The 19,719-nt window shown below is 38.9% G+C and overlaps 1 protein-coding gene and 1 non-coding gene across 7 annotated transcripts in view; both read right to left on the bottom strand.

Moving 5' to 3' along the window:
- Positions 1-19,719, bottom strand: part of GANC (glucosidase alpha, neutral C) — an 81,153-nt gene that overhangs the window by 59,957 nt on the left and 1,477 nt on the right. For 2 of the 6 annotated variants that reach the window (XM_037161685.2, XM_053665893.1), the window contains exons 3-6: positions 17,282-17,344; positions 15,774-15,882; positions 8,975-9,102; positions 2,217-2,399 (exon numbers count right to left, since the gene is read on the bottom strand). In XM_037161685.2, coding sequence (XP_037017580.2) covers positions 2,217-2,399; positions 8,975-9,102; positions 15,774-15,882; positions 17,282-17,344 — 483 coding nt within the window. The other 4 variants (XM_053665881.1, XM_053665882.1, XM_053665899.1 and 1 more) reach the window with 4 other exon arrangements.
- Positions 17,890-18,046, bottom strand: LOC119061334 (U1 spliceosomal RNA). The gene has a single exon (XR_005084763.1). It is a non-coding gene; the product is annotated as a U1 spliceosomal RNA (small nuclear RNA).

The following is a 19,719-nucleotide window of genomic DNA, read 5'->3' as shown; positions in this document are numbered from 1 at the left end:
GTATGACTCAGTGGATTAAGAACTGGCCTGCAAACTGCCATCTTGATACCCAGTAAGGGCACATGTCTGGGTTGTGGGACAAAGTCCCAAGTTGGGAGTATGTGAGAGGCAACTGATTGATGTATCTCTCACACAACAATGTTTCTCTCCCTTTCCTTCTCCCTCCCTGCCCCTCCCTCTAAGAATAAATAAATAAAAGCTTTAAGATATTCAGGAGGGATACCTTGGGAGTGAGTGATTCCAGTCCCAGGCCAGATGGGGTTTCCAGTGCCTGGAAGATAAATCCCCATAACTTCTGGCTATAAAAACCAGTGGGGGGTTAGGGTGTCAGAAGAAACTTCTGGATTTTCAGGAGACTCTGATTAAAGGGCTGACACAGACTTAAAATGTACACAGGTCCACCCCCTCTGGAATTCAGCACCAGGGCAACAGCTGGAAGGGCCCCAGTGTTATAAGATGAGTGCCAGGCAAACCTCCAGAAGGCAGGCAGTGGCATTGTCTCCTCTCCAAGTCTGCCCCCTGCTCTCTGCCATAAACGCATAGAGCTGCAAAGCAGTGAAGTGGGTTGCCCCACCCTGGCAATTATCTTAGGCTCTGCCCCACATAGTTTACAGGTGTCTTTTCTACAACAGGCCAAGCTACTAAGACAGGCAGGTCAAAGCAGCTCTACCTAATACATAGAAACAAACACAGGGAGGCAGCCAAATTAAGGAGACAAAGAAATATGGCCCAAAGGAAATAACAGAACAAAACCCCGCAAAATGAACTACATAAAATGAAGATAATCAACCTATCAGATGTGGAGTTCAAAACACTGGTGATCAGTATGATTAAAGAATTCATTGAGTATAGCAACAAAATAAAAAAGAAAGAAATGAAGATAAATAAAATAAAGAAAAGTCTATGGGAAACAAATAGTGGAAAGAATGAAATTGGGATTCAAATCAACAGTTTGGAACATAAGGAAGAAATAAGCATTCAACCAGAACAGCAAGAAGAAAAAAGAATTAAAAAAAAAACCCAAATGAGGAGAGTATAAGGTACCTCTGGGACATCCCCAAACATACCAATAACCAAATCATAGGGATGCCAGAAGGTGAAGAAAAAGAAGAGCAAGAAATCTGAAACGTATTTGAAAAATAATGAAAGAAAACTTCCTTAATTTGGTTAAGGAAATGGACATACAAGTACAGGAAGCACAGAGAATCCCAAACATGTTGGACCCAAAGAGGACCACAACAAGACACATCATAATTAAAATGCCAAAGTTAAAGACAAAGAGAAAATCTTAAAAGCAGCAGGAGAAAATCAGCTAGTTACCTACAAAAGGGTTTCCATAAGACTGTCAGCTGATTTCTCAAAAGAAACCTTACAGGCTAAATGGGACTGGCAAGAAGTACTCAAAGTGAAGGAAAGTAAGGACCTACAACTTAGATTACTCTATCCAGCAACACTATCATTTAGAATGGAAGAGAAGATAAAATGCTTCCCAGACAAGCTAAAGCTAAAGGAATTCATCATTACCAAGCCATTATTACATGAATGTTAAAGGGACTTATTTAAGAAAGAGGAGAAGATCAAAACTATGAACATTAAAATGGCCACAACTATTAATAACTGAATCTAAAAAAACAAATAAAGCAAACAAGCAGAACAGGAACAGAATCATAGATATGGAGATCATTTGGAGGGTTATCAGCTGGGAGGGGAAAGGGGGAGATTGGGGGAAAAGGTACAGGGATTAAGAAGCACATATTGATAGGTACAAAATATACAGGGGGGTATTAAGAATAGTGTAGGAAGTGGAGAAGCCAGAGAACTTATATGCATGACCCATGGATATGAACTAAGGTGGAGGGATAGCTGGAGGGAAAGGGGGTACTGGATAGAGGGGGGCAAAGGGGTGGAAATTAGGACAACTGTTATAGCATAATCAATAAAAATATATTTAAAAAAAGAAGGGTGCAAAGGGTTGAGAATGACATCAGGAAACACAGAGGATATGTTGAGTGTCACATTTGCAAAAGTCTGGGGATCATTCTTGTCATCAAGCCTGTATTCACCTGCATAGGTAATAGATGAAATTTCTCAGAACAGTATTCCAGGCAAAATAAGGCAAAACAATTTTCTATGTTGATACATTATAGATCTAGGCAACTTGTATTCACAGTCAGGTTTTCTTACATTCTTTATGTGTTAAGTAATGTACAAAATACCTTTGCTTGTGAGGAATCTGCAGGTGCTCAAAGTACAATTGGCCCAGAGAGTTTATGCTGATCACAATCTCTTCTGCAGACACCAAGTCTACCTTGAATGGGTTTGCCGTGATATGACATTTCAGATCTCCTTTTCCATCTGCCAGTACCAGATTGCCTGCATCCCCTGAGCATGAAATCAGTCTGGAAAAAAAGGCAGGAAGAGAAAAACAAAGTGCTATAGGTTTACATGGCTCAATTCAATTCTCAATTCAAATTCATTAATTAGTAAATCAATATTCATGTGACATAGCATAGATAAGGCAATGGAGAGCCAAAACAGAGAGCATGGGCTCTGGTGTCAGAGACACTGAACTGAACACAGCTCCACCATGTACTAGGTGTATAACTTTGGACAAGTGAATCAATCTTCCTACTTCTCAATTTCCTCATCTGTAAAGTGGAAATAAGAAAAGCAAGAATGAATAGAATTTTTTGAGAGAATGAAATGAGATTGTGCAGGGAAAGCACTTGGCACAGTGCCTGGCACATAATAAGCACTAAAAATGTTAGCTATGATTACCTTGGTCCAGATAGTTGAGTGACACTGGTGCATAGAATCTAAACACTTTGCTTTTCTTTCTCATTCCAACCATGTACTCAGAGACTGAGGAAGTAACACAGATTGGGTTATTGAACCCCTGAGTCCACAGTGAGACAGAGCCAGGTCAAACTTCTGTTTATCTATTTATTACCTGACTTCCCTCAGACCCTAATTTGAGATGTAGACTATTAAGATGTTTTGGGTCACCAGAATCTGGATAAGCCCAGAGGCTGCATTTAAAGTCCCTAGAAGGTTTGTATTTCTTTCCTTCTTTTTAAAAAAGATTTTATTTATTTGTTTTTAGAGAGAGGGGAAGGGAGGGAGAAAAAGAGAGAAATACTGATCCATTGCCTTATGTGCACCCCCCAGCTGGGATCCTAGCCAAAAACCCAGGCATGTGCCCTGACTGGGAATCAGACCAATGACCTTTCAGTTTGCAGGCCCACCCTCAATCCACTGAGCCACACCAACCAAGGCAGGTATTTCTTTCTCTGGTGCATAGTCACAGCCTCTTTAGGGAAGGTTAGGAGGGACAGTTTGTTCTTATTATATCCTTACAAAATCCTTCTCCATGAATTCTAGGCCTCCCCTTCAAGCAAAATGCTTGGATTCTGGAAACTAACTGTATTTGGAATTGTTTGAGACATAATGTCCATCAAACATAAGTAGAATGCTTTTAATCATTCTATCAAGTAAGACATCAGTCCATTTATTTCTGTTTAATAAACCCCTTGATATTATAGTTCACTGCCCTGAGGTTTTAACCATTAAAGCCCTACTGCACATTATGAAAACATGTCCACCTTGTCTCTAACAACTAAATGCTGCTACTTTGACTCTACACCTGGAGTCTCATCGTCTCCACTTGGGGAGCCCATTCTTATGGCATTACTTTCCACCATTATCTCTAGCTTGAAAATATGTTCAAACACTACAATGTTTTCCAACTGTTCCCTCACCAATGTATTTCTCGAGGAAGGGGGTGTCTTCTGGATCCTCTTGGAGAACAGAATTAGGGGCTAGATGAGCTGTTTGCATATAATATTCCACTACAACATCTTTATATCACTAAGTCTTTGGATCATTTCTTCTACAGTGTGTCAATTTCTGGTATCTTAGCTTCATTCTGCAGAGTTCAACATTCTGTATTCTGGATACAGAATATGGGTGACCAAATAAGCAAATAATTAGAACCTCTCCCAGCTAGCATACCAAATCTAGATGTGGCCATATCAATAAATTTAGTGAGATGTTAAAAGTATCTTCCTTCCTTTGGTCTAAGAATCCCTGAGAAATAATTTCCCATATTTTATATTTTGCTAATTTAAAGTCTTAAAATTTGCCCTGGCTGGTGTGGCTCAGTGGATTGAGTGCTGGCCTGTGAACCAAGAGGCTGCCAGTTTGACTCCCAGTCAGGGCACATGACTGGGTTGTGGGCCAGGTCCCCAGTTGGGGGTGCATGACAGGCAATTGCACTTTAATCAGTAAATGAATGGATAAAAAAACTGTGGTACATTTACACTATGGAATTCTATGCAGCAGAAAGAAAGGAGCTCCTATCCTCTGCAACAGCATGGATGGAACTGGAGAGCATTATGCTGAGTGAAATAAGCCAGGCGGTGAAAGACAAACACCATGTGATCTCACCTTTAAGTGGAGCCTAATCAACAAACAAGCAAGTAAAATATAACCAGAGAACCACTGAAATTAGGAACATACTGATAGTAACCAGAGGGGAGGGGATAATGGGGGGGAAGGGGAAGCGTTTTCAGGAACAACTATAAAGATCATAGGGACAAAACCAAGGGGGTTGTAAAATCAGGGGAAAGAGGTGGGGCTGATTGGGGTGGGGGGGAGTGGTGGGGGAAAATGCAGACAACTGTACTTGAAAACAATAAAAAGTAATAAAAACAATACAAAATAAAATAAAATCTTAAAATTCTTTGGGTGAGGTGTATGAGCCTCCTCCTCCTGGGGTTGACTGTAATTGGCTCCCTAGGCATATTGGACTCTGACAGTGGGTCTGGAGGCAGTGAAGGGTGGTAGGGGTGAGACACAAAGAGCACTGGAACCCCCTCATATGATATATCTTAGGTGAAGTCAACACAGGATGTCCAAACAAGGGAGGATCAGCTTTATCAAACAGAGAAGAGAGAGCTACTTCTGCCAAAATGGGAGGCTCAGTGGCATTTTGAGTTTATATTTGGAGTTATCAAAATGTTGCTATTTAACTTTGAGGGGATTTACTTTTTCCCAGTTAATACCCTAAATTCACAGACCTGATGAGACTGTGAACTCAACTTTATGGTCTTTTACAGCAAGTCATGGAATAAAAAACTGTATCTTATTTTCAACTACAAGCACTGTGTAGCTACAACAGATATAAGAGACTTCAGATTGTCATAGAAACCTATTAGGTTTCTGACAATGCTTTGAGCTAAGAATTTAAAGTCCTGAGACTGCTGTTTTCTTTCTTAAGTTCTTCATAATAGCCAGGCCACCTGAGAGTTTTGAATTCTGTATGACAATCATGCTATGCTATGGTCCCACCACTTGGTCTGCCAGGGTTGTACTTTCAAAAGACAATTTATTTCTGTTTACTACCGGTAGTAATTTAAGTAATTTTGCCATGGAATTATATGGTTTATTACTATAACAGTTTATTAGCTTGCTAGAGCTGCCATAACAAAATACCACAGACTGGGTGGCTTACACAACAGAAATTTATTTTCTAACAATTCTGGAGTCTAGAAGTCTAAGATCAAAGGGTCAGCAGTTTTGGTTTCTCCTGAGACCTCTCTCCTTGGTGCAGATGGCCATCTTCTTGCTTTGTCCTCACACGGTCATCCCTCTTTGTTAGCTGTGTCCTAATCTCCTCAAAGGACACTAGTCATTTAGATTAGAGCCCCACCCTCATGACCCAATTTTAACTTAATTGCCTCTTCAAAGGCCCTATATCTAAGTAAGTCACATTCTGAGATGCAAGGGGTTAGGGTTTTAACACATAGGTTGGTAGTGGCACAGTATTCAGCTCCTAGCACTAATACCTCACCCTCTAATGATAATCAGGTCCTCACAGCCTTCACATCCAACTAGATCAACTAACCAACTTCCTATTCCCATCCTTGGTATCTTTTGCTTCTACTCACTGCTGATACTGATGCTTATATCAACCAACACTGAATTGTAGATAACAGAATCAATTCTGGCTACTTTAAGCAGAAAGTAAATGACAATATGGGGGAAGTAGGAGCTTATGACGTCACAGAAAGGGTTGAGGTAACAGGTCCCTGGCTGGGCATTCAGTAATGACCCCCTAGAACAGTACTGCATGACTATATGGCCCATGGAACTTCCACCTCAGCTAGAATCAGGAAGTTGGGCAATCAGAAGTCACTGTTGGCAACCGCTGGGGCCCCAGAATCATGCCACCCTAGCTGCAATCCAGGGATCAGAAACCACTGCATTAACTAGTGTAGCTTTAGAGCCATTGTATAGCTGCCAAATCCATACCAGAAAAATGGAAAACTCGCTTCTGATATTGAGATACCTGTAAATGCAACTGATTGTTTAAACCTGATCGACACTAGAAACAAGCTACATGGGAATCTGGGAAATGGAGAGATGTAGTTTTTAGCTCTCTCATTACTGCAATAGTCAAAGGCCTTCTACAAAGAGATTGGAACAGAAGTAGAGCTAATATACCATATTTACTACACAAAGCTAGTATGACCCTGACTCCCAAACACAGCAAAGATAGCTAAGAAAATAAGAAAACTACAGTTCTAACAAGGAATTACTATCTAAAAGCTATAAATAACATATACAACTCAACACCACAACCAGTTAAAAAATGGGCAGAGGACCCGAACAGACACTTCTCCTGAAAGGACATAAAAATGGCCTTCAGATACATGAAAAAATGCTAGCTATTAGGGAAATAGAAATCAAAACTACAATGAACACCACCTCATACCTGTTAGAATGACTATTATCTCAACAAGACAAGTCATAACAAGTGTTGGAGAAATTGTAGAGAAAGAGGAACCCTCATTCACTGCTGGTGGGAATGTAAACTGGTGCAGCCACTGTGGAAAACAACATGGAGGTTTCTCAAAAAAAAAAATTAACAATAGAGTTACCATTGACCCAGCAACCCCGCTTCTGGGTCTACTCAAAAAACTTGAATACATTTATTTACAAAGATATATGCACCCCTATGTTCACTGAAGCATTATTCACAATGGCCAGACATGGAAATAACTGAAGTGCCCTTTGATAGAGGATTGGATAAAGAAGATGTACATATGCAACGGAATACTATTCAGCCACAGGAAAAGATGAAATACTGCCATTTGTGACATGGACACGGATTGGTCTTGAGAATGTCAAGCTAAGTGAAGTAAGTCAGACAGAAAAAGAACCATATGATTTCACTCATGTGGGATATAGAAAGTAATAAAAAGACAAACAAACAAAAACTCATAAACACAGACTACAGCATGGTGGTTACCAGATGGAGGTGAAAGGGGTAGTAAGGATGTAGGGGGTCAAATACATGGTGATGGAAGATTTGACTTGGGTGGTGGGCACACAGTGAAATATACAGATGATGTATCATAAAAATTGTACACTGGAAATCTATATAATTTTATTAACCCTTGTCACCCCAATAAATTTAATTAAAAAAAGGAAATGTCCCTGGCCAGATAGCTCAGTTGAAGCACTGTCCCAATATACCAAGGTTGCAGGTTTGATCCCCAGTCAGGGCACATACAAGCAGCAATCAATGAATGTATAAATGAGTGGGACAACAAAGCGATGTTTCTCTCTCTCTCCCTCTCTCTCTCTCTCTCTGTCTCTCTCCCTCGTTCTCCCTCATCCTCTCTCTCTAAAAAAGATCAATAAATAAAAAATTTTAAAAAGAAAATACACACACACAAAAGAAAACTACAGTCTAATCTTACTTATGAACACAGATGTAAAAATATTAAATGATCTATTAATAAAGTGAATCCTCCAGTATAGTAAAAAGTAATATATTGTGGACAAGTGAAGATGTGTGTGTATTACATATACACTCATTTACCAAACTGCATAGCCTTGAGAAGAGTTTTTTTGAACATACTACTTATTTTCAAAGATTTTATATATTTACTTTTTGAGAGAGGGGAAGGGAGTGAGAGAGGGAGAGAAACATGTAACAGATACATTGATCAGTTGCCTCTCACACGCCCCCAACTGGAGACGTGGCCCACAAGCCAGGCATGTGCCCTGAATGGGAACTGAACCAGTAACCTTTCAATGCTCAGGACAGCATTCAATCACAGATCCACACCAGCTAGGGTGAGAACAGTTTCTTTTTAATTTTTGTTTCCTAAATATTGGCATGTACTACTGGCTCAATGAATAGAAATATTTTAAATTTATGATGATTCTACCATAACTGAATTAATTTCTCCTAATCTATTGATCTTTGATCTTCATTGCAATAATGAAAATTATTTTTCATGGGAAAAATCTACATAAAACTATAATAATGATGCAGTGAAAAATTAAAGCACTTGGCAAAATCTTATACTCCTTTAGTGCAATAATATGGAAAAAGAACAGAAATCAATAGGCAGAACCGAGCTGAAATATCACTGGGAAGTGTGATGAGAAGTGATAAAGATTCTGCAAGTACACGAAAATGCTTTAATCCCCAAAGATTTTTTCACCTAGACACTGATTATTAATTAATTAATCTCTACCTCCAAGTCAAATTACATGTTAGACTTCTGAGCCTTCCCTTAATTAAAAGTGAGTCAACCTAACTGTATAGAGTACTGTAAGCATGGGAGTTTGGCTAGTGTATTAGATCTCTGGAGCCCTGCCACTAATCCAAGTGAGTACATTAAATAGCTCTTCTACTTGCTCCCAGAAGTCTGGTTGATCAACTGTTTGCTTTGCGAGAAGGAAAGCAGGGATCAAAAGCTCTGGCTCTACCCACTAATAAGTGCTGATGAGCCCAATGGTGAAGAGAAAACAGAATGGATCGCGAAATGGAAACTAACTCTGCAAATAACTGTAGATTTGAATAGACAAAACAGGAGGTGCACGTAAAATCTACTACTCAAGGTATGATACAATAATAAATTGAGGTGTAGTCAAGCTATATTGATCCTTGGCTTACCTTACAGTATTTGGCTTGCTTGTGAGGACATCGGGAACTTCATACCTGGGCTTTAGGGGAGTTTCTTCATTGATTTTAAGCCTGAAAATATTTCCCTCTATACCAAAAACTTCGGCCAAAAGAGGAACCTGGATACAGACATATGAGATTGGTTTCCACATGGTACCCAAGTGATGGTCAGTTCCACAATCAAATAACAATAGCTACAAAACCATGTTTAAATTATTCAGGCCAAGAAAACTGGAGAAAAATGGCAACTTGAAGAAAAGAAGCTCCCAAATCTATGTATGTACTTGCTTGGCCACTTGAATAGACCTATGGTAGAGATGAGAAACACCTTCTATGTTCTGTGGCTAGGCAAACATACAATTGTCAGGACCAGAACCTTTAAGAGTGATAGAGGTCTCTGCTAATAATTATATCAGATGACAGCTGTAAACTGAAATTGCTCTTGCAAAACTGAGACATATGATCACTGTACCTCTGGCAGATATTTTGAAAATGAGTTAGGTGTTAAAACTAGAGTAACTGGATTCCAGCTGAATGGAAGATTAAGAGTAACAACTCACAGAGTAGAAAAGATTAGTGAACCTGTGGTTATTGGGGCTCTCTAATATAGACAAATGAGGCTTGTTGCACTAAAATCAAGGTACTTCCTGTGCACCTGGGCATATGGAAATTTTTCAAAAGGCTGGGAACTTGGATAAAATTCTGCTTACAGTGGGAGATGGAAGCAACATAAAATTATAAAAAGAATACAGAATTTGGAAAATAAAACACAAAACAAGAAAACCTGAGACTACAAGGGGCTGGATTAAGGTTATAAAATGAGACATCTAGATTGGAGAAATATGTTAAGACTGTGGTTTTCAATTGGTGTGCCATGAGACCCTGGTGAATCGCAAATCCTTCATCAAGTGTGATGCCAAATTCTGGTTACAACTGGGGACATTTACTATTACTGTAATGTCTGTGAAATGAAAGGCTAAGCTGGGTAGGCTGTGACATAGCATAGAGCAGGCACATGTGGTATAAGGAACAGCAAGTAGCAGAATACCAAAGCAGCAGCAAAAAACATGATGTTACTGGAACTTGCTTTTGGGAACATAATAGTCAGGGCACTTAAACAGTGACATGACACTGAAGAGTGACCAGGTAAATAGTGCAACGGCTGCTTTTATGGACATTTTAAAAACAGGGTTATGATATAATAGTGATCATACTGTAATTATTTTTCCCAGATGTACTGAAATACCATTGGTATATAACACTGTGTAGGTTTGTGTGCAACGTGTTGATTTGATACACTTACATATCGCAAAATGATTGCCACCATAGCCTTAGCTAACACCTGTGTCATGTCTCATACATCATTTCTTTTTTGTGGTGAGAACATTCAAGATCTACTCTCTTAGCAACTTTTAAGTATAAAATAGAGTATTATTAACTATCGTCACTGTATTGCTGCACATTAGATCTCCAGAAGTTACTCATTTTATAGTTGGAAATCTGTAGTCTTTGATAAATTACCTCCCCTTTCCCCCCACCTCAATCATAGTGTAATTACTGCTTACATTTAATGTTCTTTTGTATATTTGAATTATCAATACTTAAGTGTGCCATCAGAATTCTAAATTTGAAAGTGTCCAAATGTAAAGCTAAATCATGTTAGATTACATATCACCTTCCAAATTAGACATATATTTCCACTGTTCTCTCAAATTCAGTTCAACTAACATTTATCTGGCATCTAATACTGTGATGTGCTATTTGTGGTAAAAAGGAAGGCTATACTCTTAGGGAGATTGCAATTTAGAGGAAGCAAAACATACATAGTAAACATAAAGCATTTTATGCTGAGATAGAAAGACAAGGACGGTGCTGTAGGAGAACAAGGTGGGGGAATGTCAATGACGACTGGAAGGAGAGAGTTCTGGGCTCTCTCTGGAGGAGAGTGATTTGAGCAGAGCCTTCAGGGACTTTGGGTAGGCAAAAAATAGGCAAAATTATGCTAAGCAGGGCTTATGTAGGTTGTCTGTCTATACATGATTTAAAAATTGCATCTAGTTTATGCACTCAGAGATCCTCCCATTTTTAGTAAAATCACTTTCTTTAAAAATATTGTTTTTTAAAACCAAAGACTGATCTGTATGTTCTTGAGGCTGCATCCCAGGAAAGAATCCTAATTGTATGAGAGGAGACAGCAATAACTCTGCTTTTAACATAACAACCTTATGCAACCAAACATATGGAGCAGAGTCAAAAGCCCCATTCTGTTGTCATTTTAACTTAAGCAAGCTAATTTTTTTCAGTTAGATAATCCTTTTCAAGGTCAATATCAAGATTCATTCTAATTTCATGTCAGCAGCATAGCTTGATGTTACAAGCACATAATTTTCTTAGACCTTAGTATGTACATTTGCTCCTATGACCTGGCTCATGATGTTTTTAGTGGCTTAAAGCATTTTTTTTCCAACAGCAGTGGACTCTCAGAAGTCCAATAAGTAAAGCAACTTGAGTTGAAGATAGTGAGGAGTAGCTCGTGGCCCCTGCCATTAAGCCCCCTCGGTTCCCTGCACTGAACCTGACACCTGCCTGGAATTTTCAGGGCTCTGTGGGTGAGTTTATAAAACACTTCCGCGGAGTTCTTAACTGCCAGCCATTGCCCGATTCTTTTACCAGAACCTTGCTCTGTCAAAAAGTCTGGACATGAGAGTTATATTCTTCTATCTAAAACATTAAGAACTTCTAGGTATTCCTTTTCTTCTCTAGGGAACTGTTTGGACATTTATTAAATAATAAGATACAAATAGGTTATTCATTCTCTTTCTCCTATTAGTGATGACTGGAAATGACAATAAAAGATTATGTTAAGAAGATAAATTACAGAAGTTAGATCACTTACACTAACAATTATTTAGTGTTAATATTTAGGTAATAGTAGCAGTTACACTCAAATTGTAGCAAGATGGATTTATGTAAAATACATGAAGAAACATATAACTAAACATTTTAAATGAGACACCACGGGTTTCATCCCCTTAAAAATATTTAAGATGTTTAACTGTCTATCTATACTGAGAAGATGAGACAAATCTTCAGAGAAGGGAATATATTTTGTAGGTTCCTTTTAGTACCACAAGTCTCTACTTGGTTTTTCATAAACCTTTTTTCAGAGGCTTATCTCTCATAGTTTGGGAAAGAATATTAATTCCCTTTTCCTATCTTACTTCTCCCACACTCAATACAAAACCAGGTGGTTTGTCACCCATAAGTGTAATTTTTGTGCCACATGGACAAAAATATCAGACACATTGTAAAAATTATGGTGGTAGAAATAGAAACAGCCTTGTTTATATATTCAAGTAGTGGCCTGATCACAATTCTGGAACAAAACTTTCTGTTCACCTAGAACTGAACCCCAGAACTGGGGATCGCAACTAGTAGACTATGACTGAGATACCAAATATCCCTAAAATACATATTTAAATAGCAGTGGGTATTAAGAAGGGAAATTATGACCCCATCAAATTCTCCTTGATGGATAGAGTTCTTGTTTTTCCTCTGGTACCAGGTTTCTCTACTACACTACAAGGAAGTTATTCTAAAGGCCTAGAAGAGTGAGCAATAACCTATCTCAGCTGTTGATCAAGACCTCCCAGGATTCATAGATGCTCTAAGATTGCATCAAATTGCTGTAGGGCACCAACTGCCCCTTCCACAGTTGCAACCAGTTGATTTATTGCAAGCACTGATTCTCCATGGAGAATGTTAGCCAGTTCCCAAGTACAATTAGCCTGTCCAGGTGTGCTTCTGATGGGCCAGTTTCCAAATCAGATGCCAGTTCCTGGTCAATTCTGCAGCAATAGTATTGGATAACAAGTGGTATTTGTGCCTCATTTGCTGAGAAGGTGGCTGGTTGGGCAAAGTCCCATTTTCATGAGGCTTAGATGAAGAGGCAAGGGGTGACTTCATTGAGGTGCTCAGAGATATCCCTGCATCCTTGGAGAAGCTTCTAGAAGTGTAGTCTGTGTTGAAAATGTGCAAACAAGCTGCAGAAGAAAGTAAGCACGTCAGCAGAAAGCATCAAAATTAGCAATATGAAGTAGGTCAAAGACAGGTTTGTGGTTTTTTAGCTAAACTCAGAAGACAGCATACATTTCCCTGCTCTGATATCATAAGACTAGATCTTTCTGTTTTTCAATTCTGGTCGAATTTCTACTGAAGGTAAAAATTTGATAACAACAACAAAAACAGTTCTAAAAAAGCAGTCAACACTCTCCTGGTAAGTCCTTTCTTCTTAGATTTTCTTCTGGAAGCTTCTTTATCAAGTATCTACCTTATTATCCTGTCATCAGAAATAGGCAAGATACTATACTGGGACACTATGTGAGAAAACTTATGCATTTGAACCTGCAACCAGTTTTTCTTCAAAGCCTAGGTATCCAGAGCATGACCTGGGGGCAACACACAGGGCAATACTTCAGCTTGTGTTGTAACATTACTATGGACTGAACTGTGTCTCCCCCAAATTCACATGTTAAAGCTCTAACCCTCAGTGTGATGGCACTTGGAGATGGGGCCTTTGGGAAGTGATTGGGTTTAGATGACGTCATGGGGGTGGGGTCATGAGGGTGGCAATCTATTAGCCAGGAATAGGTTCCTTGACAGACACTTAGATTTTGGACTTTCCAGACTCCGGAAATAGCTGTCTGTTCTTTAAGTATGGCATTTTGCTATGGCAGCCTGAGCTAAGATAATATTGAATGAAACCTCGTTCTGTTTTCTGGTGTCTTATTAAGAGGAAGGCTGGGGGTAGAGGATGGGGAAGAAAGATTTAAAAAATTAACAACAGACCTCGCTAACAATTATTGCTTTAAGCAAGAGTTTTAATGGTGTGAGGGTGGGCAAGCAGTGCTGGATTTGTCAGAATCTGCCTCATCGGTGAAATCTGAGAACTGTAGCTATGAGCTGAATGGGATCCTCTTAGACATTGGGTTCTGTCTCTCTGAACCTGAAATAAAAAGCTGTTATTAAGTGAATGTATGCACCTTTAAGTCCCAGACATACTCATACCATATTCTAATTTGAAATCACCTGTGGACCAGAAATCTCATCCCAGAAACAAACTCTAATGGGGGCTCCTTGGCTATACAGTGAGTATGATGCAAGGTTCAGACAACTTTAGAGATTACTGTCTGGAGTTTTTGGTCCCTGTCAAATTGACTGAGGGCATAAAATCTCAATTAGTTATCTCAAGTTCTAGTAACTATGAGGTCATTAAAATGGAGTTTGGTAGAGTTTCAGGGTGACCTCCCAAAATGTATATACATTTGCATGCATTTGCCTGAGCTGAAGCATGTAGATTCCCAGCATGTACCCCTAATATTTCCAATACCTGATGATGAGGTCTGTTTCAAGGGGTCCTCCAGGATCTCAGTCTTGGGAGCCATGTTGCTGACATCCTAGATAACTTGACCTTGTTCGTTGGGCTCTTCAGTTTGACCCTTCTAAGTCATGTGCTGTCTTGCGCTGAGGTCTTACAGGTCATCCTGAACTGTGGTTTCTCTTCTGCTGAAGGCATCCAGATCTGGTGGGTTCTGGTTCTGGCATCTGATCTGAACAGCATTACCCCTCATATTTTCAGGATCCAAACCAAGGTGTGTATAGATAAACTGATCTATAGCCTTCAAAGGCCGTATGTGGGGATCTACCACTAACTGCACTAGTATCAAGATGTATTGAGAATTTGCATTTGGAACACACTGGTATTCAGGTTGCTTTTGCTTCATTTACTTTGCCTCGGCATGTGTCCTCATGACACTGTATTGTTCAGGTGCTGCTCAATATCCTAAGCCTCCCCAAGAATGGAAAGGGGTTCTTGCCTTGACCGTGAGACAGCTACAGTTCTCTAGGGTTAGATACACTGGAGACAAGAAGGAAAATGAACAAATAACAAGAAAAATAAGACAGAAAAGGTACCTAACATCTGGTAGCAGGCCTAATAACTCTTGGAAGGTCTCTGGTGCACTCCTTGCATTTCTTGGAGCCAACTGCCTCTGCCCTGACTACAGGGGTTTGGCCAGGTGTCAGGCTATTTGACCACGTGCAAATGGCAGGTGACTCTCCAGAAAAGAAATCAGTGCTGCCCCATGTTTTCCTATGAACAGCTATCAAACTAGGCTACAAAAGGATATGTACTTTGGAAGACTTTGATCAACAGTAGGACCTATGACTTCAGGACCTATGACATTGTGACTTAGATTTTTCAACTGCATAGTCCCTTGTTCCCCTTCCCTACCCACATTTTGAGGTTTGGACATTCATTGAATCTGTGCCAAGCTCAGGCTGCACACTCAGCTGTATGTTGTATAATAGTGATAGAAAGAACATGGCTGCTTGACAGAGTCCACAGATGCAGGTGACAATTCTGGTTACTAGCTGTCTAATAAAGATTCTGGTCACTAGCTGTGACTTTGAGCAAGTGATTTTTTAGACTTCAATTTCCTTATCTGAAAATTGGGGATAATACAGTGTGGCTTTTAGATGTATTATGAAAGAAAAAAAACATTTGTAAAACATCTAGGAAAGCATCTGACATATAGGCAATCTATATATTGATATTCATAGTACTTTTAGAGTAATATTAGCATAGTATGAAAAAGATTATAGTACTTGTCTAACAAAGTTTATTTTTAAAACATACACAGTTTTAATTAGCCTTTGTGGAAATTTACTCCATTCAACACAAATAAATATAGAAATAAATAATCCTCTGTAGAAAATACTTGTGTCTCACCTTAGTTGCTTCATTGATGATTCGGAACCTGGTGCTGTCTTTGCCTATTGTGACTGAATCAAATAATGCCCGATAAGTGGACTTCTTGGGGAGTTGCTGTTTCTGACGCCTACAGATGTGGAGTATACAGATGCCTGAGAATTACTGTGATTGTCCGCACCCAACAGACTGTATTACCATGACAAAGTCATTAATATTTACTGTGGTAGTAACTGAATTGGGCCCAGACAGTATTAGTACTCCAATAAAGTATTAAGAGGAGTACTTTGTTATTAGAGTGCTAATAAAATTAGTAGTAATAAGAAAAATACTAATAAAATTCTTCAATGTATAACACTATTCAAGGATGGTATTTTGTCCCTTTTATTGATAAGGTGAGGCAGTTTTCATGGATGACATTTATTAGCTTATTAATTTCACTCCCTCTTTCCATGCAATGTATACTTTAATAAAAACTCAATAAATTCTAATGGAAATTGAGTATTGAGTATAATCTAGTGGTTTAACAAGGTGACTAGGTGGTCACTAAAGAGTTCCTTCTACCGTACTTATTCAAACTAAAATAATATAATTTTCTTCTTCTAGAGCAAGTGAATAAATTAGAAAGTTATAATATACAATACAATTTGTGGTGACTTCAATTTCAGGATCAATAAGGCTCTGAGGAAATAGGCAATCTTATAGAGTGGTAATGGGGAGTACAAAATGATACAGACCTTGTGGAGGGATATCTGGTAACAGCTACAATTTCAAATACATTTACTCTTTGACCCAGTAATTCCATTCTGAGAAATTCGTCCTATAAACACACTTGCATGTGAAGGAGATGACATATGCATAGCTTTTCAATGTGGCAGTGCTATTATAGTAAAACTATCCCCAAACCTAGCAATATGAGAAAAACTGAATAAATTATAGTACCATCTACCCAAATGGAATATTATATAGCTCCAAAAAGAGAAGACAATCTCCATACACTCATGCAGAGCTCTTCAAAATAAACTATGAAGGAGAAAAAAAAAGAGGCACACAATAGTAGATATAAAAAACTACTTGGTGTGGGAAGGGTAGTAATATGAGAATATATCCAGTCAACAAAAAGAAGTGCTGGAAAAATAAATAAGAGGTTAATAAATCTGGCTAAAAGGACAAGATGTAGAATTGGGGGAAGGGGACAGGAATGAAAATAATACTTTCTGATGTACATCTTTTCATTTATTTGATTTTTAAACCATGTAAATGTATTATCTACTCAAAGACATAAAATTTTAACATCAGTTTAAAAACACTGACTTTTAAAATAAACTGCCTGTTTACTAAAAAATTTAGATACCACAGTAGTAAGTATATAAAGTTAAAGGCAAATGTCTGAAAAATTCCTTAATTACTGAATTTCTTAACTGGCCCTTTCCTTTGTAAGCCTATCAGTTCTCAAAAATTTACTACATATCAATTTTGAAATATTGTCAGAAATGTTTTCATCCAAGTAATACATTTCCTCTCCTTACCTGTAGAAAGCAATCTTGCTGCAGTCTTTGAAAATGCTTTCATCCACAGCTTCATCTTCAACACTAAATAAACAGACATTTTAAGAAAGTTATTTTAGCCCTAGTTGGTGTGGCTCTGTAGATTTAGTGTCATCCTGAGAACAGAAAGGTCTCTGGTTTGATTCCCAGTCAGCGCACATGACTGGGTTGCAGGCCAGGTCCCCACTTCAGGGTATGTGAGAGGCAACCAATCAATGTATCTCTCACACATTGATGTTCCTCTCCCTCTCTTTCTCCTTCCCTTCCCCACTCTCTAAAAGTAAATAAATAAAATCTTAAAAAAAATAAAGTTATTTTATATAAGGTTTGTGAACCCAATTTTGTACCTTCTCTAACTACAGTATAAGCATGGGAAGTAGCCCTGGCTGGTGTGGCTCAGTGGATTGAGTGCTGGCCTGTGCATGGAAAAGTCACCAGTTTGATTCCCAGTCAGGGCACATGTTTGAGTTGGGGCCAGGCACCTAGTTGGGGGCTTGCAAGAGGCAACCTATGTTTTTCATGCACATGCTTCTCTCCCTCTCTTTCTCCCCCCACCTCTAAAAATAAACAAATAAAAATCTTTCTTTTTTCAGGGGGAAGCACAAAGGCAGCCCCCCATTACCACAAATTATGCAGTGAAATTTCCCACATTGGGGAAATCGCAGGGATAGACCTGAGTGCAATGGGTGAGCCTTGTCCTGGGAAAACCACCTTATGATCATGGTATCTCCTCTGCCAGGTAAGTATAATAAATAAAAATCTTAAAAAAAAACCATGGGAAATAAACCTCTGCAATGCAAAATTGTGTCATGGCCACAGCATAACACATTAACATGTGCTGCAGAACAAGATCCTTTTTAAAGTCATCCAAGGTAAACAATAAAACATGATGTTCTGGGATTACTCTGAAAGCAATAGAAAAAGAGCGCTGTTACTTATGAGGAAGGATTTTTTCAAAATAATGAATAAAAAATGGTGATGGAAGGAGACTTGGGGTGGTGAACACACAATATAATACTCATGTACAATATAATTTTATTAACCAATGTCACCCAAATAAATTCAATTAAAAAAGTAAAACAATTGAAACAGGTAGAATAAAATGTTCCCCAAAATTGCTTCATGGAGTCAAGCCCCACCAGTACTATGGCAGTTATCAACAAGTAGTTACAAAACAGTGGTCCTGGCACTACTCTCACTTCTTTTAAGTTTGTTTTTCAGGTCTTAAGCCAAGCCACCAACCACAGAGACCAACTCAACACCTGATTGGGAAAGTCCCGTCCTGCATCTCATAAGTGTTGCACAACCCCAGGTGATGCTTTGCTTTGCTGACATAACTCAGACATCAGTGTTCCAAAGAGGAGAAGCCTGCTAATCAACTCTCTGGTTAGCTCTACCAACTTCTGTGTATAAACACTGAGCCCCACAACTGGTGCTTAGAACATGGAACCTATCTCAGTGTTCTTGCCCTCTGCAGAGCCTCAGTAAATCTGCCTGTGTTTTATTTTTTATTTGTTTTAAAAGATTTTATTTAGTTACTTTTAGAGAGAGTGGGAGGAAGGGAGAAAGAAAGGGAGAGATACATCCATTGGTTGCCTCTCATGGGCCCCCTACTGGGTGCCTGGCCCACAACCCAGGCTTGTGCTCTGACTGGGAATGGAACCAGGGACCTTCCGTTTGCAGGAGGACGCCCAGCCCACTAAGCCACACCAGTCAGGGTCTGCCTGTGCTTTTTTATCAGTGTCCCTGGTTTAAATTCTTTTCTGTCAGGAAATAAGAACCTAAATTCTTCACTAACATAATAAGCAAAGGCTATCACTACAATAATAAAATCTGAAGGAACAAAAACAAACAAACAAAAAACCTAAATTGAACAAACGGAAACAATCCATCCATTCATTTATTCAACAAAATATTTTTAGGACCTTCTTACTGAGTGCTGAGCTCTGAGGAAGATGTGAAGGCCTGTGTCCAAGACTTCTCTGAGAGCACAGCCCGCAATCACAGATCGACCTGGCATGCTAGAGCAGGGCATGTGCAAAGTGCAAAGTGCAAGGACAGGAACAGAGACAGGTGTAGGAGAAAAATCATTCGGTTTTTATGATGATGCTGACCATCTAGGTGTCAGTACTTTTTTCAGACCAAGTTTCCAGAAAGCTGTTTCTGGAATAGAACATGATATTGCTAATGGAAATTATGTATTTAACATATACTCACTAAGACAACTATAGAATGGGGGGTGGGTGGGATGGGAGTAAAAGGCAGAAAACTGTACTTGAACGATTAAAATTAAACTAAATTAAGTTAAATTTTAAAAAGACAACTATAGGATATAAGGGGGGGGAACCATTGGCTTTCATGCAAAGGTGTGGCTGAATGCAGTTGTAGTCAGCATGTCCATGACTAAAGCTATGATTGAG

This window comes from Artibeus jamaicensis, unplaced genomic scaffold (genome assembly GCF_021234435.1).
Source record: "Artibeus jamaicensis isolate MK-2021 breed Jamaican fruit bat unplaced genomic scaffold, CSHL_Jam_final contig_1132, whole genome shotgun sequence".
Lineage (NCBI taxonomy): Eukaryota > Metazoa > Chordata > Mammalia > Chiroptera > Phyllostomidae > Artibeus > Artibeus jamaicensis.
The sequence above is the reverse complement of the archived record's forward strand: the minus strand, read 5'-3'. Positions and strand labels throughout refer to the sequence as shown.